General features: G+C 40.6%; 1 protein-coding gene across 3 annotated transcripts in view; it reads right to left on the bottom strand.

Moving 5' to 3' along the window:
* The window catches only part of CASP8 (caspase 8), a 28678-nt gene that overhangs the window by 5092 nt on the left and 5795 nt on the right, over positions 1-17791 (bottom strand). The window contains exons 2-7 of one of the 3 annotated variants that reach the window (XM_063094422.1): positions 10928-11258; positions 6853-6958; positions 5710-5848; positions 5548-5592; positions 4122-4186; positions 2130-2271 (exon numbers count right to left, since the gene is read on the bottom strand). In XM_063094422.1, coding sequence (XP_062950492.1) covers positions 2130-2271; positions 4122-4186; positions 5548-5592; positions 5710-5848; positions 6853-6958; positions 10928-11258 — 828 coding nt within the window. The remainder of the gene's footprint in view (positions 1-2129; positions 2272-4121; positions 4187-5547; positions 5593-5709; positions 5849-6852; positions 6959-10927; positions 11259-17791) is intronic. The other 2 variants (XM_063094431.1, XM_063094439.1) reach the window with 2 other exon arrangements.

Below are 17791 nucleotides of genomic sequence, written 5' to 3'. Positions count from 1 at the left end.
TCTATTAGTAAACTGACTAATTAGACAATTAAAAAGTTGACTGAGAGCTGGCCAGTTAGCTCAGCTGGTTAGAGTGCAGTGTTAGAATACCAAGGTCAAGGGTTTGGATCCCCATACCAGCCAGCCACAAAAAAAAAAAAGTTCACTGAAAGCTCTGTGTTCTTGGGTGTGGTTGGTTCATTGGTGGGTGGACTTTGTAGCAGGATAATTGGTTGGAGACCTGACAATTGCATTAGGAGACCGCCAGATGTCATTATCTGCTGGTCTTTCATGTGGGCTTTCAGAGGAAAATCTGTATCTGCTGCCAGTGTTCTTGGAACCAAGTTGTATTAGATACTAACTCCATGGCACCATGCCATCTCTGTCTTCGATAAGATGCCTCACTGCTTCCTTTGCTGGGCCTAGTATTCCCAAGTCTAGAGCCTCTCTGGTACAATTTTATAAGAGAATAAATTTCTTGTTCCTTATTAAGATGGAATAGGAATAGTTGTTGGCTCTATGAGAGGAGGGTATGAATCTGGGGTATCGATGTGCCTTACACAGGCTTTAAAATAATCATGTTAATTTCAGCTCATTGCCTCAACTACACTTTGTACCTCCAATTCCTAAATTTTTCCAGAATTCTGTGGGGTAAATGAGTTTGCCTCTTTTCTGTTCCCCGCTCTTTAATTGCTTGGGTTGTGATTTTTCTCTAAGTCTATTACCTCCCCTCCTTTATTTCATCCTCTAAAAATTGTTTAAAACCTTTCATTAGCTGTTGTCTCCATTTCTGTTCTCTTGATCCTGTTACACCTTGTTTTATTCTTTCTTTAGCATTCGTCCCTGTCAGCACATCATAACTAAACATAAATCATCAGTCTAGAGACAACTTAGCACTAGAAATAGAGAAAAAACTTTGAAATGCAATCAATCTTTGGTTTATTCAGTCTGAAAGAACTTCGGCAAGATTAATATAGTGCCTTGGTTCTACGGCAAAATTCTGGTTCCTTTGGCAATGTGGGATGTTGATATAGAAAATGACTGTAAAGCAGTTCCCAAGGCACTGCCACAGAACAGAGGGGAGCACTGCAGGAGCAATGACCAAGCAGCTGTGTCTCCTACTTCTACTCATTCAGCACGGAACATAAGAACTGGAACAGAAAAGCAGGACACACAAACTCAATGTCAACCAAGACCGTTGATCATGGGTCACATATAGGAAAAATGAACTGCCGGAAACAGAATCAAATATCATTTTAATAGAATTCTTTAAATATTAAATGAATAAAAATCAAAGGCCTGAAACCTTTTTTTCAATACCAAGTACATGACGAATGATGTAGTCAATGGACTTAAGCTTTGTGGCTTTTTAAAATCTTAGAATAGATTTTCTTGAATAAATGAATCAAATGTTAACAGGGACCATCAGAGAATCCTTATGAGTATAATCAATCTACATTAATTTTCTAAACTTGATTCAATTTTTAAAATGTCATTAACTGATGTTGTGACTTATAAACACCATTTTCAAAAGTTCTTTGATCAAACTGAAATTATTAATATCTTAATGGTAGGGTTGGATAATTTCTATCATTATTTTTAGTTGTAGTTATTTTTATATTCAAATACCACAAATTACTTTTTAATTTAACTTGTATGAGTAAGTTCTCAAGCATAGCTTAAATAGGCTGAGCAAAAGAATTTATGGCTAATTTAACATATGAAAATGCTATTTCTGTTAAGAATCCACAATTTCTGCTGTACTCACTAGCCCAACTTTTATAAATGCAACCTCTATAAGAGTCTTGATACCAAAGTAATTTTTTCACCTAATGCATTCTACAGAAGCACCATTCATTCAGTTGAATTAAATGCAAAGTTTATTGCTGCTTTTCATTATAAGCCTTTTGGTAAGATTTGATATTGTATCTTTATAAATACATTGCTTTCATTTTAAAAATTAATTTATAAAAAACAAAAGCAGGGAAGTAACAAATATATGAGTATGTTCATCACCTCCACAGGGAAATATGTTTAAATACACTTCCTTGAAACACATAGCCCTTTCGGTACAGCTTTTGTTCTCCCACTTTTGATAAAAAAACAGAGGTATAAGAAATATTTTACTTCTCTTTTTGAGTTCCACGTACCTGCGTCCAAGTGCGTTCCATTCCTGTCCTTAATTCTGTGAAGTTTGGGCACATCCTTCCGCGCTCTGCTAAAATCATAGTTGTTGAAAATCAAACAGTACCCCCGAGGCTTGCTTTTCATTCTGTAAACTTTGTCTGAAGTCTGCAAAAAAAAAAAAAAAAAAAAACCTAATCCAGGAGCTGACTCTGCAGGTCAAACACTAGAGACGTGAACAAACAACTACTAGTAATAGGTTACGCGGCCCCTGAGCCAACCCAGGAGGGAAGCGCTTTCCCTTGCCCCACCCCCCACTTGGAGTCACTGCCCTGAAAAGCTAGTCTCCACCTGTTCCCTCAAACTTCTGTCCCCACCGAGAGTTGTAAAGCCAGTGTCCCAAAACTTGGGCTTCCAAATTATTACTTGTCCCTTATCTGCTTCCCTTACTATACAGAAGACTCCTCAAGGCAGATAACATCTGTGCCAGTGATCAGGATTTATTAATTTGTGAGCGCTCAATCAAGAGTTGCTGAGTGAATATTCATGCAGTCATTCATTCAATGTCTTTGGGCTGCCCCTCCATGACCTTGTGATTCTCTTGGCCATCTACTCAATCATCCGTGCTGCTTGGCTAATGGCTGAGGGCCTGCCCTACACATGACATAGTGTGGCCTCAGGATTTTTAAAGCTGATGGTGTAACCTAGCTCTCAGGACCACAGCAGCTGGTGGGGAGAGATGGGCTAGTCAGGTAGATCGTGGCTATGCTGTAGGTTACAGTACGCAGACTGTAGCATCTGACAGTACTGGTCAGAGGTGGCCCTGTGTCCCATGCTCCTAAGGCATTTAGTTGAAAGTCTGTGTAGACACTTGAGGTAGAGAAAAGGGCTCCAGGGTAGGAAGGCAAATTCTTAGCTCTACTACTTTGTAACCTTAAGACTTTGCGCAAGTTACCTAATCTCTTAGTATCTTAGTATGTTTACTAAGATATTCAGTATTTTACTAAGTATTAAGTATGCTAAGCATTTACTAAGCATGTTAAGTGTATTTACTAAGATAGATTAAAATTTACAAAGATATTACGACTTAATATCTTCAACTGTTTGGTGGGGTCAATGCTTGCAGAGTGCTATACTGCTTACAAAGTATACAGTATTTCGGTTAATTCTTGATTTTCAGACAGAGAGAGGTCTGGTCGTTTTCACAGGATCCCCCTCTAGTAAAGAGTCTCTCTCCAGCCTAATTCAGGCGTTCAGGGTTTCCTCTGCTTCCTGCCAAGGGCAAAGTGGATAACCTAATTTGTTGAATTGTTGAAGGTTACATAAATTGAAGTTATTATGTCTAGAAAGGAAATTTTTCTGCTGGCTCATTGAGACAAGAACATAGAGATGGCTAGATTATGAGTGTTTGCTGCTCACACCTAATCACAAAGGAGAAATATTTTCAAAATGTCAAGTATCTTCCCCCTAAGTGGTCCCCCATTTAGGCTTAAACAGCTGCTAGAAGATTAGGTAGGAGGCTTCCCCACTCCCCCACCCCCAACTATAGTCGTGCGTTGCTTAACGATGGGGACATGGTCAGAGAAATGTGATACGCAATTGTTAGGCAATTTCATCATTGCACAAACATCACAGAGTGTACTTACACAAACCTAGATGGTATAGCCTACTACACACCTAGGCTATGAGGTATGTTCATTAAAAACTAATAGGACCACCGTCATATACTCAGTCCACTGCTGACTGAGATGTCATTGTGCAGTGCTTGACTGTATTCCAATACCTTTGCCTTTAGTCTTAAAACAAAAATTTAATGCAAAAGAAACTGAAGAGGTCACATTTTAAAAATTAAGTCACATTGTTAATTTGTCCTTCTGTAGATTTTTTCTACAGTTCTTAAAATTTTCAATAAGTTTCTACCCCTTACTGGTTTTTCTGGCAGCTAAAGAAAAGCTAACAAATACAATAACTAGAATCTGAAATGCAAATGGAAAGAGGACTTGGAGGTTTCCACGTACCTGTGAATCACTGTCTTGTTCTCTTGGAGAGTCCGATATTGCCAGCACTCCGAATGACCCCTCCCCTACGAGCAATGAAGAGACACATCCAGAATGAGACATGGCAGGAAAGGCACTTTGGAAACAAAATATGTAGCACTTAGGGCAACATAAGGTCCCTTTTTAAATGAAAATTTGTGAGATATTTGTTCATAAAACCACTATCTCAGGATGAATTATTGATTTTTTTAAAATGTGTAATGAATCAAAATCAATTATACATATTTTAGTGGGTCAACATTGAGATATATTGGTCAAATCAATATTACTAGCATATATATTGTTACAGATCATAGTTACTCTTTATGCCCCATGTCCAATCTCTCCCCTCCCCCTCCCCATCCCTCCCCCTCCCCCCTCTAATCACCCTAGATTTCTTCTCTCCTTCTGAAATAATAATGGTTATTCTGTTGATTTGTTGCCTAGATGAGAATTACTGATTTAAAAATACCTTACTCCTTAAAGAACTCTTAAAGCCTCGGGCTCGAGCAGAGGGAATAGGGAAGACCAAGCTGCATGGACATTGTTCAGATTTAATCTTTAAAAGAGGTGATGCAAAATGTGTTCAACACACATACACATGGGCACACGCACACCACAAAGAACCAGGGTGAATATACAACAAAAATATTAATAATAATATTTGTGGGGTAATGGCTTTACCGGGTTTTTTAAAATGTCCCTGAATTTAAAATCATCTTCGCTAAGTATATGTAAATTTTATCAGAAAGAATATTTGATTAATCAAAATTTTGAAGGAGATACTTGAGAGTTCCTTCTCCTGATTCAGCCTGACTTACGTAGGTGGGAAAATGGACAGAGGATTGAACTCAGTTTCTCCCTTTGGGATGAGAAGACTGATGTGCCTGAAGCCTCCCAAGGGCAAGGCAGGCAGGTGACGGGGAGCTCAGGTTCAGGTGTGGGGCCCCACGAAGGAGCCCCAGGGACTGACGGGGGGAAATTACTCACCCTTGGCCGGGGCCCTCTAGCTGGAGAACAGAGCAAAATCGTTCTTGTGAAAAAAGGAAGTGACTTAACCAAGGAAGTTCTGAAAAATGATTTCAACCACCCAGTGCATAACACAGGCAGCAGATGTCAAGGGGGAAAAAAACACACAGAAAAAAGTTAAAACCTTATTACTGACTAACTCTGCACCTGTTTCAAACCTGCCAGCTGGGGGCTGCAGGGTCTGTGCCTTTCAACACTCTTTTCATATGTCTCGATATGTAGAGAAGGTGACTACAAGCTGCCAGTGAACTGTCATCCTGACAGTGGGAGAGCAGGTCCCTTACGATGCCAGTGTGGCAGAGGGTTGAGAGAGGAGGCATGAGGATCTCAGAGAGTAAATGAACTAAATACATCTTGAAAACGCATCTCCAAGCATTACCATTTGAAAATTCACCTGGGCTTCTTTCAAGGCTCACTCTTCTCTCTGAATTAAAAGAGAAACCCAGCCCCCAAATATTTAATTAGGAACAGTTGTGACATCGAGGGATTTGTCAATTTGAGAACATGTCTTGCTGATTAACAGCTGTTGGGTTATTTCTACCTCTGCTTAAGTTTTCATAATCATTGATCTTCTTCAGCAGGCTCTTATTGATTTGGTCACAGATTCTTTTCAGGGTGTCCAAGTTGCTTTCCCCTAGGATGACCCTCTTCTCCATTTCCATGAAAATATCAAGCAAGTTCTAGGGAGAAGAGAAATAAAGTTGGAAGACTGGACTGAGCCTTACTGGTTTTTAGATTAAATTTCTTTTTACTTCTACTCTCTCCAAACGAAGGGCCCGCCCTCACCTCCCAAGCAGAACCCTCTGAGAAAGCGTGCTGCCCGTAGACTACTAGGGAGGCGACTCTGTTTTCCAGCCCACAAAGACAGAAGTGAGAGGATAAAGGAGAAGCTATATCAGATGTCACCTGGTCCCCAGGTCCTGTGATCAAACTGCCTCTGGATGCCTTTATGTAAAGACTGTGAAACAGCCTGAGGTATGCGGCTGAGACACATGGTGACAGCCTGGGGACCACCTCACACCCCAAAATTGCCTCTGGCACTCAATCCACCTCCAGACCTGAGTTCACATACACACACAGACACATGCAAATGGAGGCACACACACAGACATAGAGACACACAGACACACGTACCACAAACATACCACAGAGAAAGACACAAACACATATGCCACACACACAGACACATGTACCACAGAGACACACACAGACACATACCACATACACACACAGAGACACAGAAACATGAGACACACAGACACACATACCTACAAACACAGAGACACACACACAGACACATATGCCACACACAGAGACATACATACCACAAACACAGACACATAGACACACACCACAGAAAGACACACATACCCAGACACATACCACACACACACAGACACACAAGAAAGACACACACAACACACACACACAGTTCCAGCCCCCAGGTGTTTCAGAGGCTACAGGAGTGGGGGCTGTCTCAGGCCACCACTGTCTCTCCAGGGTCTGCCGGTCCCACATTGGGCTGTGCCTGTGCAACCTCTCTTCTCCTGGCTCTTGACTCTGCCTTGCCCCTGGTAATTAATTCAAGCAGCACTTCACAGTATAAAGGAATCATATCTACAACACGAAGTGAGAATCTGGGGTACTTTTACCAGAATCTCCCCTCTCTGTAGTCAGGTCTTACCATGTCATCATCCAGTTTACATTTGGAGATTTCCTTCTTCAAAAAAAACTTAAAATAACTCAATTCTGCTTTGCTTACATCTTCTGAAATCTGAAATAGCATGACCCTGTGGTAGGAAATGGAGACACTTTAGAAATGCTTTCCTAAATAAATTTTCATTTGATAAATGGAGTCACAGCACACTTGGTTCCAATGGCCTCCCTTTAAAATAAAGCCAGTTGATGATATGATTTATGAGATGAGTCCTTGTTTTCCCTTTTTGGGGGGAGGGGTGCAGCTGGTCAGTACAGGGATCCGATCCCTTGACCTTGGTGTTATCAGCACCACACTCTCCCAAGTGACCTAATTGGCTAGACCATGAGTTGAGTCCTCGGAAAGAGGTTTGTATAGTGACACAGACATCTATTGACTCATGCCCAACTATTCCACCCTTAACTTTTTTTTTTCTTGGCTATTGGCCAGTACAGGGATTGAACCCTGAACCTTGGTGTTATCAGCACTATGCTCTAACCAGCTGGATAACCAGCCAGCCCCTACCCTTTAAAATTTAGAGTTCCGTCAACTTTGTCTTTCAGTTAATTTCAGTTAGATAAATTTCGTTTTTCCTTGGTCTTTCACTATAAAATCAGGATCTTGTTGCAACAGAAAAAAGTTTTGACTTTTGGAAATTATGCTTTTCCAAATGCAAATTGGATCATCACTTCCCTAATTAAAACTGGTCAGTGCTCTCCCGGTCTTTACCATCAGTAGGAAGTCAAACATTTGGTTCTGGAATACAAGGACTCTGAACATGCCCTCAGCACAGCCCTCACAGACTCCACCAACACCAAAGGACCTGAAGCTCCAAACACACCCAGCTGTCCTGCCCTCTCACCTCTTTCTGCTGTGCCCCCCACACCCCATTCCCTTGTCTGTCTGCAGACTCCCACTCACCCACCCACAATTAGCTCAAGCATTGCCCGAGTGTCCTCAGGCTGCCTTCACTCTGCTGTGCCTTTGTATCACCCAAAGGATAACACACGTATTCTAATTGCCCATCTATGAAACTGTCTGAGTTCCCTCATAGCTGGGTTCGTGTCCCTTGAATTTTCATAAGCCCAGAGGGCTATGAAGTGCAGTGTTTAAGTGCAGAGGACTCAGACTACTGGTGTTAGAACTTTGGTTCCACCATCTTTGAGCTGTGAATTTAAACATGTTACACATTTTTTCCTCATCTGTAGACTGGACATAATTGTATATGTACATCATGGGAAGATGTCAGGCATCACACACACAAATTTACATGAAGTACTTAAACCAAACTTTGGCAATACACTAAGTGTTCTGTAAGCAATAGAAACTATTATTTCCTAATCTATGCCTGGCATATTTAGGCTCTGGAATATGTTCATTAAATGGGTGGATAAAGGAATGTTTTATGGAAACAAACTTTTCAATATCATGGTCTAATGGAAAATAACTTTAATACAAAAACACATTAACTTCAAGATTAAATTATAAAATTTAAATTCTAAAAATAAAAATAGCATAGAAACAGAAGTTATTCAGTATTATCACCTGCCTCATCTTCTTCTCATGGAACCTCTACCCTAGAAGCATTTCTCTAAAGCTTTCTCAGTTTAACCAAGAGTGGCTCCAGTCAACAGCTGCTATGACTCTGCTATGGTTTCAATGTCCCCTCCAAAACTCATGATGAAGCCTAATTCCCAATGTGGCAATGTTGAGAAACGGGTCCTTAAGGAGGTGGTTGGATCGTGAAGGCTCTGTCCTCATGAAGGGTTAATCTAGTCATGGATTAATGGGTTAATGGGTTACCATGGGAGTGGGACTGGTGGCTTTATAAGAAGGGGAAAAGACACCTGAGCTAGCACATGCACATACTATCATGCTCAGCCCTCACCACGCGGTGCCCTGCGCCGTCTCATGACTCCACAGATTCCCCACCAAGAAGAGGGCCCTCACCAGATGCTGAGCCGTGCCCTTAGAATTCCCAGCCTCTGGAACTGTAAGAAATAAATTTCTTTTCTTTATAAATTAACTGGTTTCAGGTATTCTGCAATGAGACCAAAGACAGACGGAGACAGACTCTTTTTAACAAGGTATTTTGCCCTTTTAATTTCCTCATTATTGAAACCCACAGGCTTTCTTGTATCATCATTGTCTAGTTATAACCTGGATAGTTTATGAGATATTTATTTTATAGGTTGCAATTATGATTTTAAAATAAAATGACTAGTGTTTTCTTATAATGGTAGGTGGCCACACTAGCATTTTTTTTTTTTAATCTCCTGGTTAATATTCAACAATGATGAACAAGCAGTAGGTCATGATTGTGCTGATCCTTTTGTCTCTAAGCCAATGTGTTCGAGATTTTAACAGACAGATCCTGCCCTTGTTAGGAGTCTCTCAGCCCTCCACCAGGAAGGTACAGATCCTTGGCACCAGCAGTTTGCCTCGGCTTAGCTCACATGGCAGAATCTCTACCTTCAGAAGACCAAGATGGTGGGCACAAGATGAGACCCTCCCCCCAGCTTTCCTACCTCTGGGGCTGCTGTTTCTTAGGATTAATTGCTGCCTCAATGAATAAAATCCTTATAAAGACTTCACAATTCTAGCAAACCAAAGCGATCCAGCACACGGGGTTGAATAGTATCATCCCCACTCCCCCAAAATTCATGTCTACTCAGAACTTGAGCATGTGACCTTATTTGACAAAGTCTTTGCAGATAAAATCTTGTTAAGATGAGGTCTTAAGGTGGGCCCTAATCCAATGACTGGTATCCTTATAAGAGGAAAATTCAGACAAACAGACAAGCAGAACATAGGCAGAGATTGGAGTGACACATCTACAAGACAAAGAACACCAAGGATTGCCAACAATTACCAGAAGCTAGGAGACAGGCACAGGACAGAGTCCCCTCAGGGCCTCCAAAAAGGAACCAACCCTGTTGACATCTTGTTTTCTGACTTTGAACCTACACAACTATGAGAGAATAAACTTCTCCATTGTTTTTTAAGTTACCCAGTTTGTGGTACTTTGTTACAGCAGCCCTAGGAGATTCATATACCCAGGACATCTATTTTGTCATTGAAAATCAAAACAGCCAACCCTCATATAGGGAGACATATGACAAGGAACATGACAGAACCTCAGGTCTCTGCGAATGGAAGGACCAGGGCACGAATAGGCTGGGCTGTCAGCCCTGACTGTGAGGCCTTTCTGTCTCACGTGCCACAGTTATTAACAAGCAAGCAGAGACAATGAAATGGGCCAAAGCTAAGGCTCAAGTAGTTTTCTAAAAAGGAACGCTCAAATTACTTTAAGGAGTGCTCAATAACAGCAAATGTAGAAAGAAAGAAGGTGACAACGTGTTTCTATTTGTAAAGTCTTGCCACAGAGTCATGAAGTTGTAACTGAAAGTAGCTTATCGATCACACTTCATGGCTGCCCACTCTCCCAAAGGTGGGGAGAAGCTGAGTTTCTCGGCCTTTGGCTGATGACCCATGGCAGCGCTGTTCTCCCGCAGTTTAGACTCACGGTGAAGCCGTGCTAACAGGAACTGAGCAGTCTCGGTGAGGTGAGGCCTGGCAGCACATACCTCATTCGAGAACTTTGTCATTGGAGTCTTAAGTGTGGAATAAAAGCTTTAAACCCCACTGAAAATCTCATGGGCATCCAGCAGCAGGTGGGAGGGGAGTTTCAGGGTGGGAAGCAGTGACACTCTACCCCATGGCCAGGCAAAGCAAGCACATGATCTGCACATCAGCAAAGCAGAGGCACTGAGGTAAGAGAGAAAGAGAAATATTAAAACATTTAGAAAAAGTCTATTTTAATTTCAGCGTACCTATAGGCAATGTTTCCCTTTGAAACATGAATTTATTTTATGGTTTTAGCTTCTTTTTCTTTAAATTACATATACAAGGCCCCTCAATTTCTTAATCTGGCCCTGATGGGATATCTTCTCAGAGTCTCCAAAGTCATACCACACAGACGACCCCCAATGAGCAATGCCCACGAAGATGGGTTCATTCAATCCACACCTCCCAGTCCCCACATTGTGGCCTTTCTACCCACCTGTAGGCAGAAATCTGAGCCCTGTCTGGTGTCTGAAGTTCCCTCTCCATCTCCTCCTTGCTAGTGTCCAGGTACTTGACCAGCAGATCTGGTCTATTAATTCGGAAGAGCAGCTCCTTCAAGAAGGACAGATTGCTTTCCTCCAACATTCTCTTTTCCTGGAGTCTCTGGAATAACATCAGGGCATCCTTGATGGACTCCTGCCTCCTTTGTGGGATGTGGTCCAGACTCAGGAATTTGAGGGACACCAGGTCATCACTGCCCAGTTCTTCTCCAATATTGTAAAGACAGCTGTTAAAATCCATACTTCTCAAGAGACAGGAGAAGCAATCTAGGTCAAAATATAATGTTATGTTCAAATGATGAAGAAAAGTGATTTGTTCTTTCATTAAATGCTATAGCATCTACTATATGCCAGATATTTTCTGGTGGAAATAGGGAGAGGGGGAAACAGGCCAAGTTCCTGCTCTCAAGTAGCTTACTATTTAGGAAGGTAGATATACAAACAAGTCAATGGTGAGAGAGCACAGTAGGGCTACACAGCAAAGGGCCATAACTCAGCCTGGGAGAAGGGCTTCCTGTAAGGAAGGGACCTTTGGGGAGGAGGCAAGAAAGGACAATTCTTGCAGGAAACAAGTTATGCAAAAGATGGAGACAAGAACTTTCAAGTCAATTCGGGCAGGATCAAGGAGCTCAATAAAGCAACCACAGTGATGAGACAAAGAGGTGAAGCTGTAGCCGGGAATCATGTCACAAAGGACCTCATACTGTGGGACAAGAGGTCCAGGTTTTGTCCTGGAGATGACGGGGAACTAAGAAAGGATTGTGAAAATCAGAATAATGTCATCCAATTTGGGATTAACTTTTAAAGTGGGGAGGATAGACTGGAAGAGCTGGAGGCAGGAGGCCTATTAGGACCTATTAGGAGGAGGCATTTAAGCAGTGGTGGGCAGGAGCAACGGGGTCTGATTGGAAGAATGATGGTTAGGAGGACATGGTGCAGCACTGTCCCCAAAGGGCCTGAGGACCAGCACCGACAGCTGGTCAGGAACCCAAGACCGGAAATGGAACCAGGTCAACCCTGACAGCCCTTTCATCCCAAACAGTGTCTAAGTCAGCTTATGTGGTCTTTTCACGAACTTACATGCTTAAAAAGAAGAGAGCAGTGTTTCAGAAAACCCCAATCTTCAAGCCAGCAGCCCAGCATCTGGGATTTCTCTTCCCTTGTGCTCGGAGGCTCAGCCACCTTGATCAATTTCTTTCCCACCCTCCCTGCTCTGACAGGCCCGTGTCCATGGTGATAGGAGCTTTTGGAGCAGTGTTTGTACTGGATCCTTCATAGGAAGATGACTCAGACACGGCTCCCTCATACACTGTAAAAGCCATGCAGCTCACTGCTGGGGGAAGGCAGGTAATACAGTTTTTAAGAGCATGCACTTAATATTACATCAAAGCCCAGCTGTGACACTGGTCAAGGCCCTGGGCAGTCACTTCCTCAAAGCATTAGCTTCCTCCTCTGTCAAATGGGGATCAGAAGAACACCCATCTCCTAATGTCATTGTGACGATTTAACACTTAGAATGCATTTAGAATCATTCCCAGCAACTAATGAATGCCAAATAAATGTTAACCAAAAAGAAGGAAAAAGTCCCTGGCCATGGGCCCTGACAAAAAGGACATAGGACTTTAAGTGCTTCTCTCACCCTCCCAGTTTTCCCATTTCCTCAGTAGAAAAATGTGAAAATTCAGCTGGAAGCAGTGGTTTTTCAAACTCTCCAAGGTTGAAGAACTTACTTAGAAGCTCCCTTGCCCTTAAGAGTTGATCCTGGAACCTTAAACTAGAAAACCTCTATGTTCCCGTCCAGCTCCATCATTTCTATGATTCCACAGACTCTAGACCTTTGGGTACTTTTCTTAATCATCAGTAACGTTAACCTGTTTGGACCTGTTTCCTCCCCTGCAACAAGGCACATGAGTTCCTGGATCTTTAAGCTCCCTGCCTTCACTAACAGTCATGTATGAAACACAAACCTTGAGCCTAGCTATCACTGAGAGGCAGTGATAAAGTGAACCATGCCCATTTATTTTCTACATCTGATGTTAAAATAAAAATACTTTTGCATATTAGAATAAATTTTAATATTTTTAAAAAGTAGCTCAAAACACTTTGAAAACTTTGTTTTCCCTTTCAAAAATACCTTTTCCTGGGCTGACCAGTTAGCTTAGTTGGTCAGAGCATGTTGTTATAAGACCAAGGTCAAGTGTTCGGATCTCTGTACCAGCCAGCTGCCAAAACAACAACAAAGCTATATCTTTAAAAAAAAAACACACAAAAAACCCTTTTCTCCCCACCTGATTACAGTGGCAGTGTTGTAGGTTTTGGGTTTTTTTGTGTGTGTGTAAAAATTGAAAATACAGTAAATTATAATATCGTCACAGTTGTTATCATACACCACAACACACACATACACATAAGGATACATTGATATAAAAATTGGAAACAGGCTGCATATGCAGGTGTATACATCTGTTTTTTATTTTCCACTTAATATTTATAATAAACATTTGCTCCCTACCATTAAACATTCTTCTATGGCACATTTTTAATGTTTCTTGATTTCTAGCATGTAGACATATCAAAGTTTATTGTAAGCAATAATTTTCATTAAAAGTTATTTTTTTAATAACTCTTTTATTTCTTCTGTTAAAAATAATATTGCATTGAGAGGTTTTTTCATATATCTTGCATGTATCCCTGATTATTTCCTTAGAATAAATAGTTAGAACCAGAATTATGAGGCAAAACCTCTTATCTCCCTTTTGATCTAGAACTTCTATCATTGTTTAAACAAGCTTTCTTGATTTAGGAAACTGAGAGGGACAATGTCTTGGAATGATACACATTGCATTAGGTTCGCGAAGTCTGCAGAGCCTAAATTTTTCACTGCAAAAGCAACCAATGATAATGGAAGTACATTTATTTAAGAAAGATATTTTACATATGTGGCCAGCACCAAAGAACCCATGTTCAAAGTACAACGAACAAAACCTGCTGGGCAAACAAGGGAACAATCTAGTGAGCCCATGCCTTAATATACAGTCTACAGACATACAGGTGTCTCAACAGAGCACTTACACGGAGTTGTACCATAGCACTATGTGCAACCCTGAACTAGTAACAACCCAAACGCCCTTCAATAAAGGAATATCCAGACAAACTAAGGTACACACATACTGCAAAGTGGTATGCACCTCATCTTCTGAAATAAAAATAGATAGCTATCCAAGACATTGAAAAAAGTGGAAAAAAAAATCAAGTTGCAATATAACAGAAAATCATACCATCAATTTTTTTTTTTAATTTTCAAAGCAATACTATAGATTTTCAGAGACTACAGACATATATGTAAAAGCAGAAAATAAAAGGTTAGGGGAGTTCTGGAAGGAGACTATCAAACTTGTAATGTTGTTCCCTCTGGGGAATGGAGAAGAAAACCAGTACTTGGGGGTTAAGGAGTGAGGAAAGGGAATTTGCCTTTTTCTATAGTGCGTTAAAGAGAATATACACAGATACTTTCTGTGTAAATGAAATTACTGTGAAAATACTAGCTTGGGTGTGTTCTTGCATCGAGGTAAGAAAGGGAGTGGGGCAGAGCAGGAAATGAGGGTCAGTGGGAAGCCCAGGGCAGGCAGCGTGGATCCTCCAAGGCAGGTAAGGAGGCCAGGGTGCAGAGTGGCACAGTCACATGGTGTTCTTAAGAGATAACAAAAAAAATTTTTTTTTTTAAAAGATGACCAGTAAAGGGATCTTAACCCTTGACTTGGTGTTGTCAGCACCACACTCACCCATTGAGCTAACTGGCCATCCCTATATGGAATCCGAACCCGTGGCCTTGGTGTTATCAGCACCACACTCTTCGGAGTGAGCCATGGGCCAGCCCCAGAGATAACAAAATATTAAGACCTAAGCTTTCAAAAGAACTTAGAACTAGAAACTTACTTCCCCCCATCCCCCAAAAATCTATATAGCAGCAACTTTCATACATCTCTCTCAGAAACTAAAAAATCTAGTAGACTAAATATATGGAAGACTGTAGAGGGTCTGAGGAGCAAATCTGACAAAGTATTCAACAGGCACTTACTCTCCATAGAAAATACACACCTGTCCAAATATACCTGAACTATTCACAAAGAAAGTCTTAACAGACTACCAAAAAACAGGAATAATACAATTCATATAACACCAAGGTCAAGGGTTCAGATCCCCCTACTAGCTAGCCATCAAAAAAAAAAAGAAAAGAAAAGAATACAATTCATAGTCTCTGACCACAATGCAATGAAATTAGAAGTTAACAAAGACCCCCCTCCCACAAGCAGGCATACTATGCCAGCGCCACAGAGTCCACCTGGGGACCTGAGGCACGGGGAAAGGGACCAGGACCCCTCCCACAATGAGGCACACCACGCCAGTGCCTAGGGGCCCACCCAGTGACCCAAGGCAAGGAGAAGGGGACCGGACACCCCTCCCACAACCAGGCACACCGTGCCAGCGCCTTGGGACCCACATGGGGACCCAAGGCATGGAGCCAGGGACCAGACATTCCCCACAACTGGGCACACTGCCAGCACCAAAGAGCATGCCAAAAACATTACCTCCAGGTGAGTGGCCCACCACAGCCACCACAATAACCATGGCTGCCGCAAAAGCAGCTAGATGCCACAGCCACCACACAGATGGTCCACCAGCCACTGGAGTGCATTGACACAAGGAGAATCACCAGCAGAGATAAAGAAAAGAAGAGGCTGTCTCTCTCTACAAATCCCACTGCAGAGTGACAGAAGCAGCATCTGCTCTATGACAATATTGGGTGACCTGATCACACCTGTCAGCATTGGACAGATCATCTAGGCAACAAATCAACAGAATAACCATTATTCTTTCAGGAGAAGAAATCTAGGGTAGTTAGAGGGGGAGAGGGGAGGGAGAAGGGGATGGGGAGAGATTGGACAATGGGCATAAAGAATAATTATGATTTGTAACAATATATATGCTAGTAATATTGATTTGATCAACATATCTCAATGTTGAACCCCAAAAATATGTATAATCAATTTTGATTCAATAAAAATTTGAAATAATAATAATAATAATAATAAAATTAAATTAAATCAAAAAAAAATTTTTTTTTAAGTTAACAATGAAAAATGACCAAATCAAATAACACTACAAAAAGGACTGACCATGCTAAGGTGGCTTTTTCAAGACATGGTATTACAACAATTGGGCAGACTTTTCAGAACAAACTGAAATGGATCCTAACAACTCCTTACATCAAAACAAACTGTGGATGAATCAAAGATTTAAACCTTAAAAATAAAGTGCTAAGAAAAGAAACATTACAGAATATTTTTAAATTATCTTGCAGTGGCAAAGTGTTATACTTCCTAAGTAAAACAAAGCCTAAAAGCCATTAAAGAAAAGATTGATCAATTTCCTTAATTAATAACTAAAATATTCTGTAAAAATAAACCAAACAAAATTTAAAAATAAGTAAACCTTGCACTAGGGAAAAAAATACCAACATATATGATTTTAAAAGGGAGTGGCTAATTTTCTTAAAATAGTTTTCCTGTAAGTCAGTTAAGAAAGAAACAAAAAGACCAGTATCAGGATCACAAGCAAACAGTTCAAAAGTAAGTGCCAGTGGCTTTCTGTTTTAAAACCAATGGCTTTTAAACATTTGAAAAGATGCTCAATGTCATTTACAATAAGAAAAAAGCAAACAGAAACTATAACAAAAGGCCGTTTTTCAACTACCAAATTGGCAAAGTACAAAAATTGCAATAAACAGTGTTGTGACATAGTGGGAATAAAAACAGCTGGGTGGGTAGTTTGTCCATCTCTGTCAAAACAAAAAATGCACATACACTTTGACCCCTCAATTTAACTTCCAAGAGTTTTTCCTACATTCGCTTAAACATAAATATACTCAAAAAAAATATGTACAAGGCTATTTGTGGTAGCATTGCTTAAAGTTAACAAAGGAGCAGATACAACTTTATCAGTATAAGAAGAGTTAAGTAATCTATTAATCATATTCAAAGGAACTCTATTCAGCTATTAGAAAGAATGTGGTTGGATATACGTGATCTACATGATATATTACTTGATGCATATATCTGTGTATATATGTGCAAAAGAGCTCTTACAAAAACACACAGGAAGCTGCTTCAGTGGTTTCTGAGAGCGGAAATAGAGACCTGGGCATGGACCTGGGGAGGCCTATGGGTGGAGGAAAAGTGAGACTTGCGTTACGTCTTATCCCCTTTTGCACAGTTTGTCTAGTCTGAAATTTTACCATGTGCATGTATTACTTATTCTAACTGTACATGTATCTAAATTAAAATCTCTGTTTAAAGACCCCTTTTTATTCATATGCTGTGAAGGATATAAACTAGGTCCAGTCCTTTTTAGAACCCTTGGGTCAACTGTCCTTAAAATTATAAATCGGTTCTAACCTCTGTTAAAATCTCCTTTTACAGAATAAAATCAACCAAAGAATCAAATAAAAGCAGGACCTCCTTTTCCACCCCCCACACAATGTTTTTTTCTGATGATAACAATGCTTATTGTATTACTTTTAGAAAATACAGAAAAGATAAAAAGGAAAGTAAAAATTACCTATAATTCCACTATCCAAAGATAAATACCTAGTAAAATTTTACTATCTTTCCTAAATACTAAATACTAAATATTTTATGTGTATATATTTGCTCTTATATGTGAACACTCCATATTTCTATGGTATACATAGATTTTTCCACTAAGTACATCTTTTATTGTAAGTCCATCTTGATATCTTT

This window comes from Cynocephalus volans, chromosome 1, assembly GCF_027409185.1.
Source record: "Cynocephalus volans isolate mCynVol1 chromosome 1, mCynVol1.pri, whole genome shotgun sequence".
Classification (NCBI taxonomy): Eukaryota; Metazoa; Chordata; class Mammalia; order Dermoptera; family Cynocephalidae; genus Cynocephalus; species Cynocephalus volans.
Note: the sequence above shows the minus strand (reverse complement) of the source record. Positions and strands in the feature narration are given on the sequence as shown.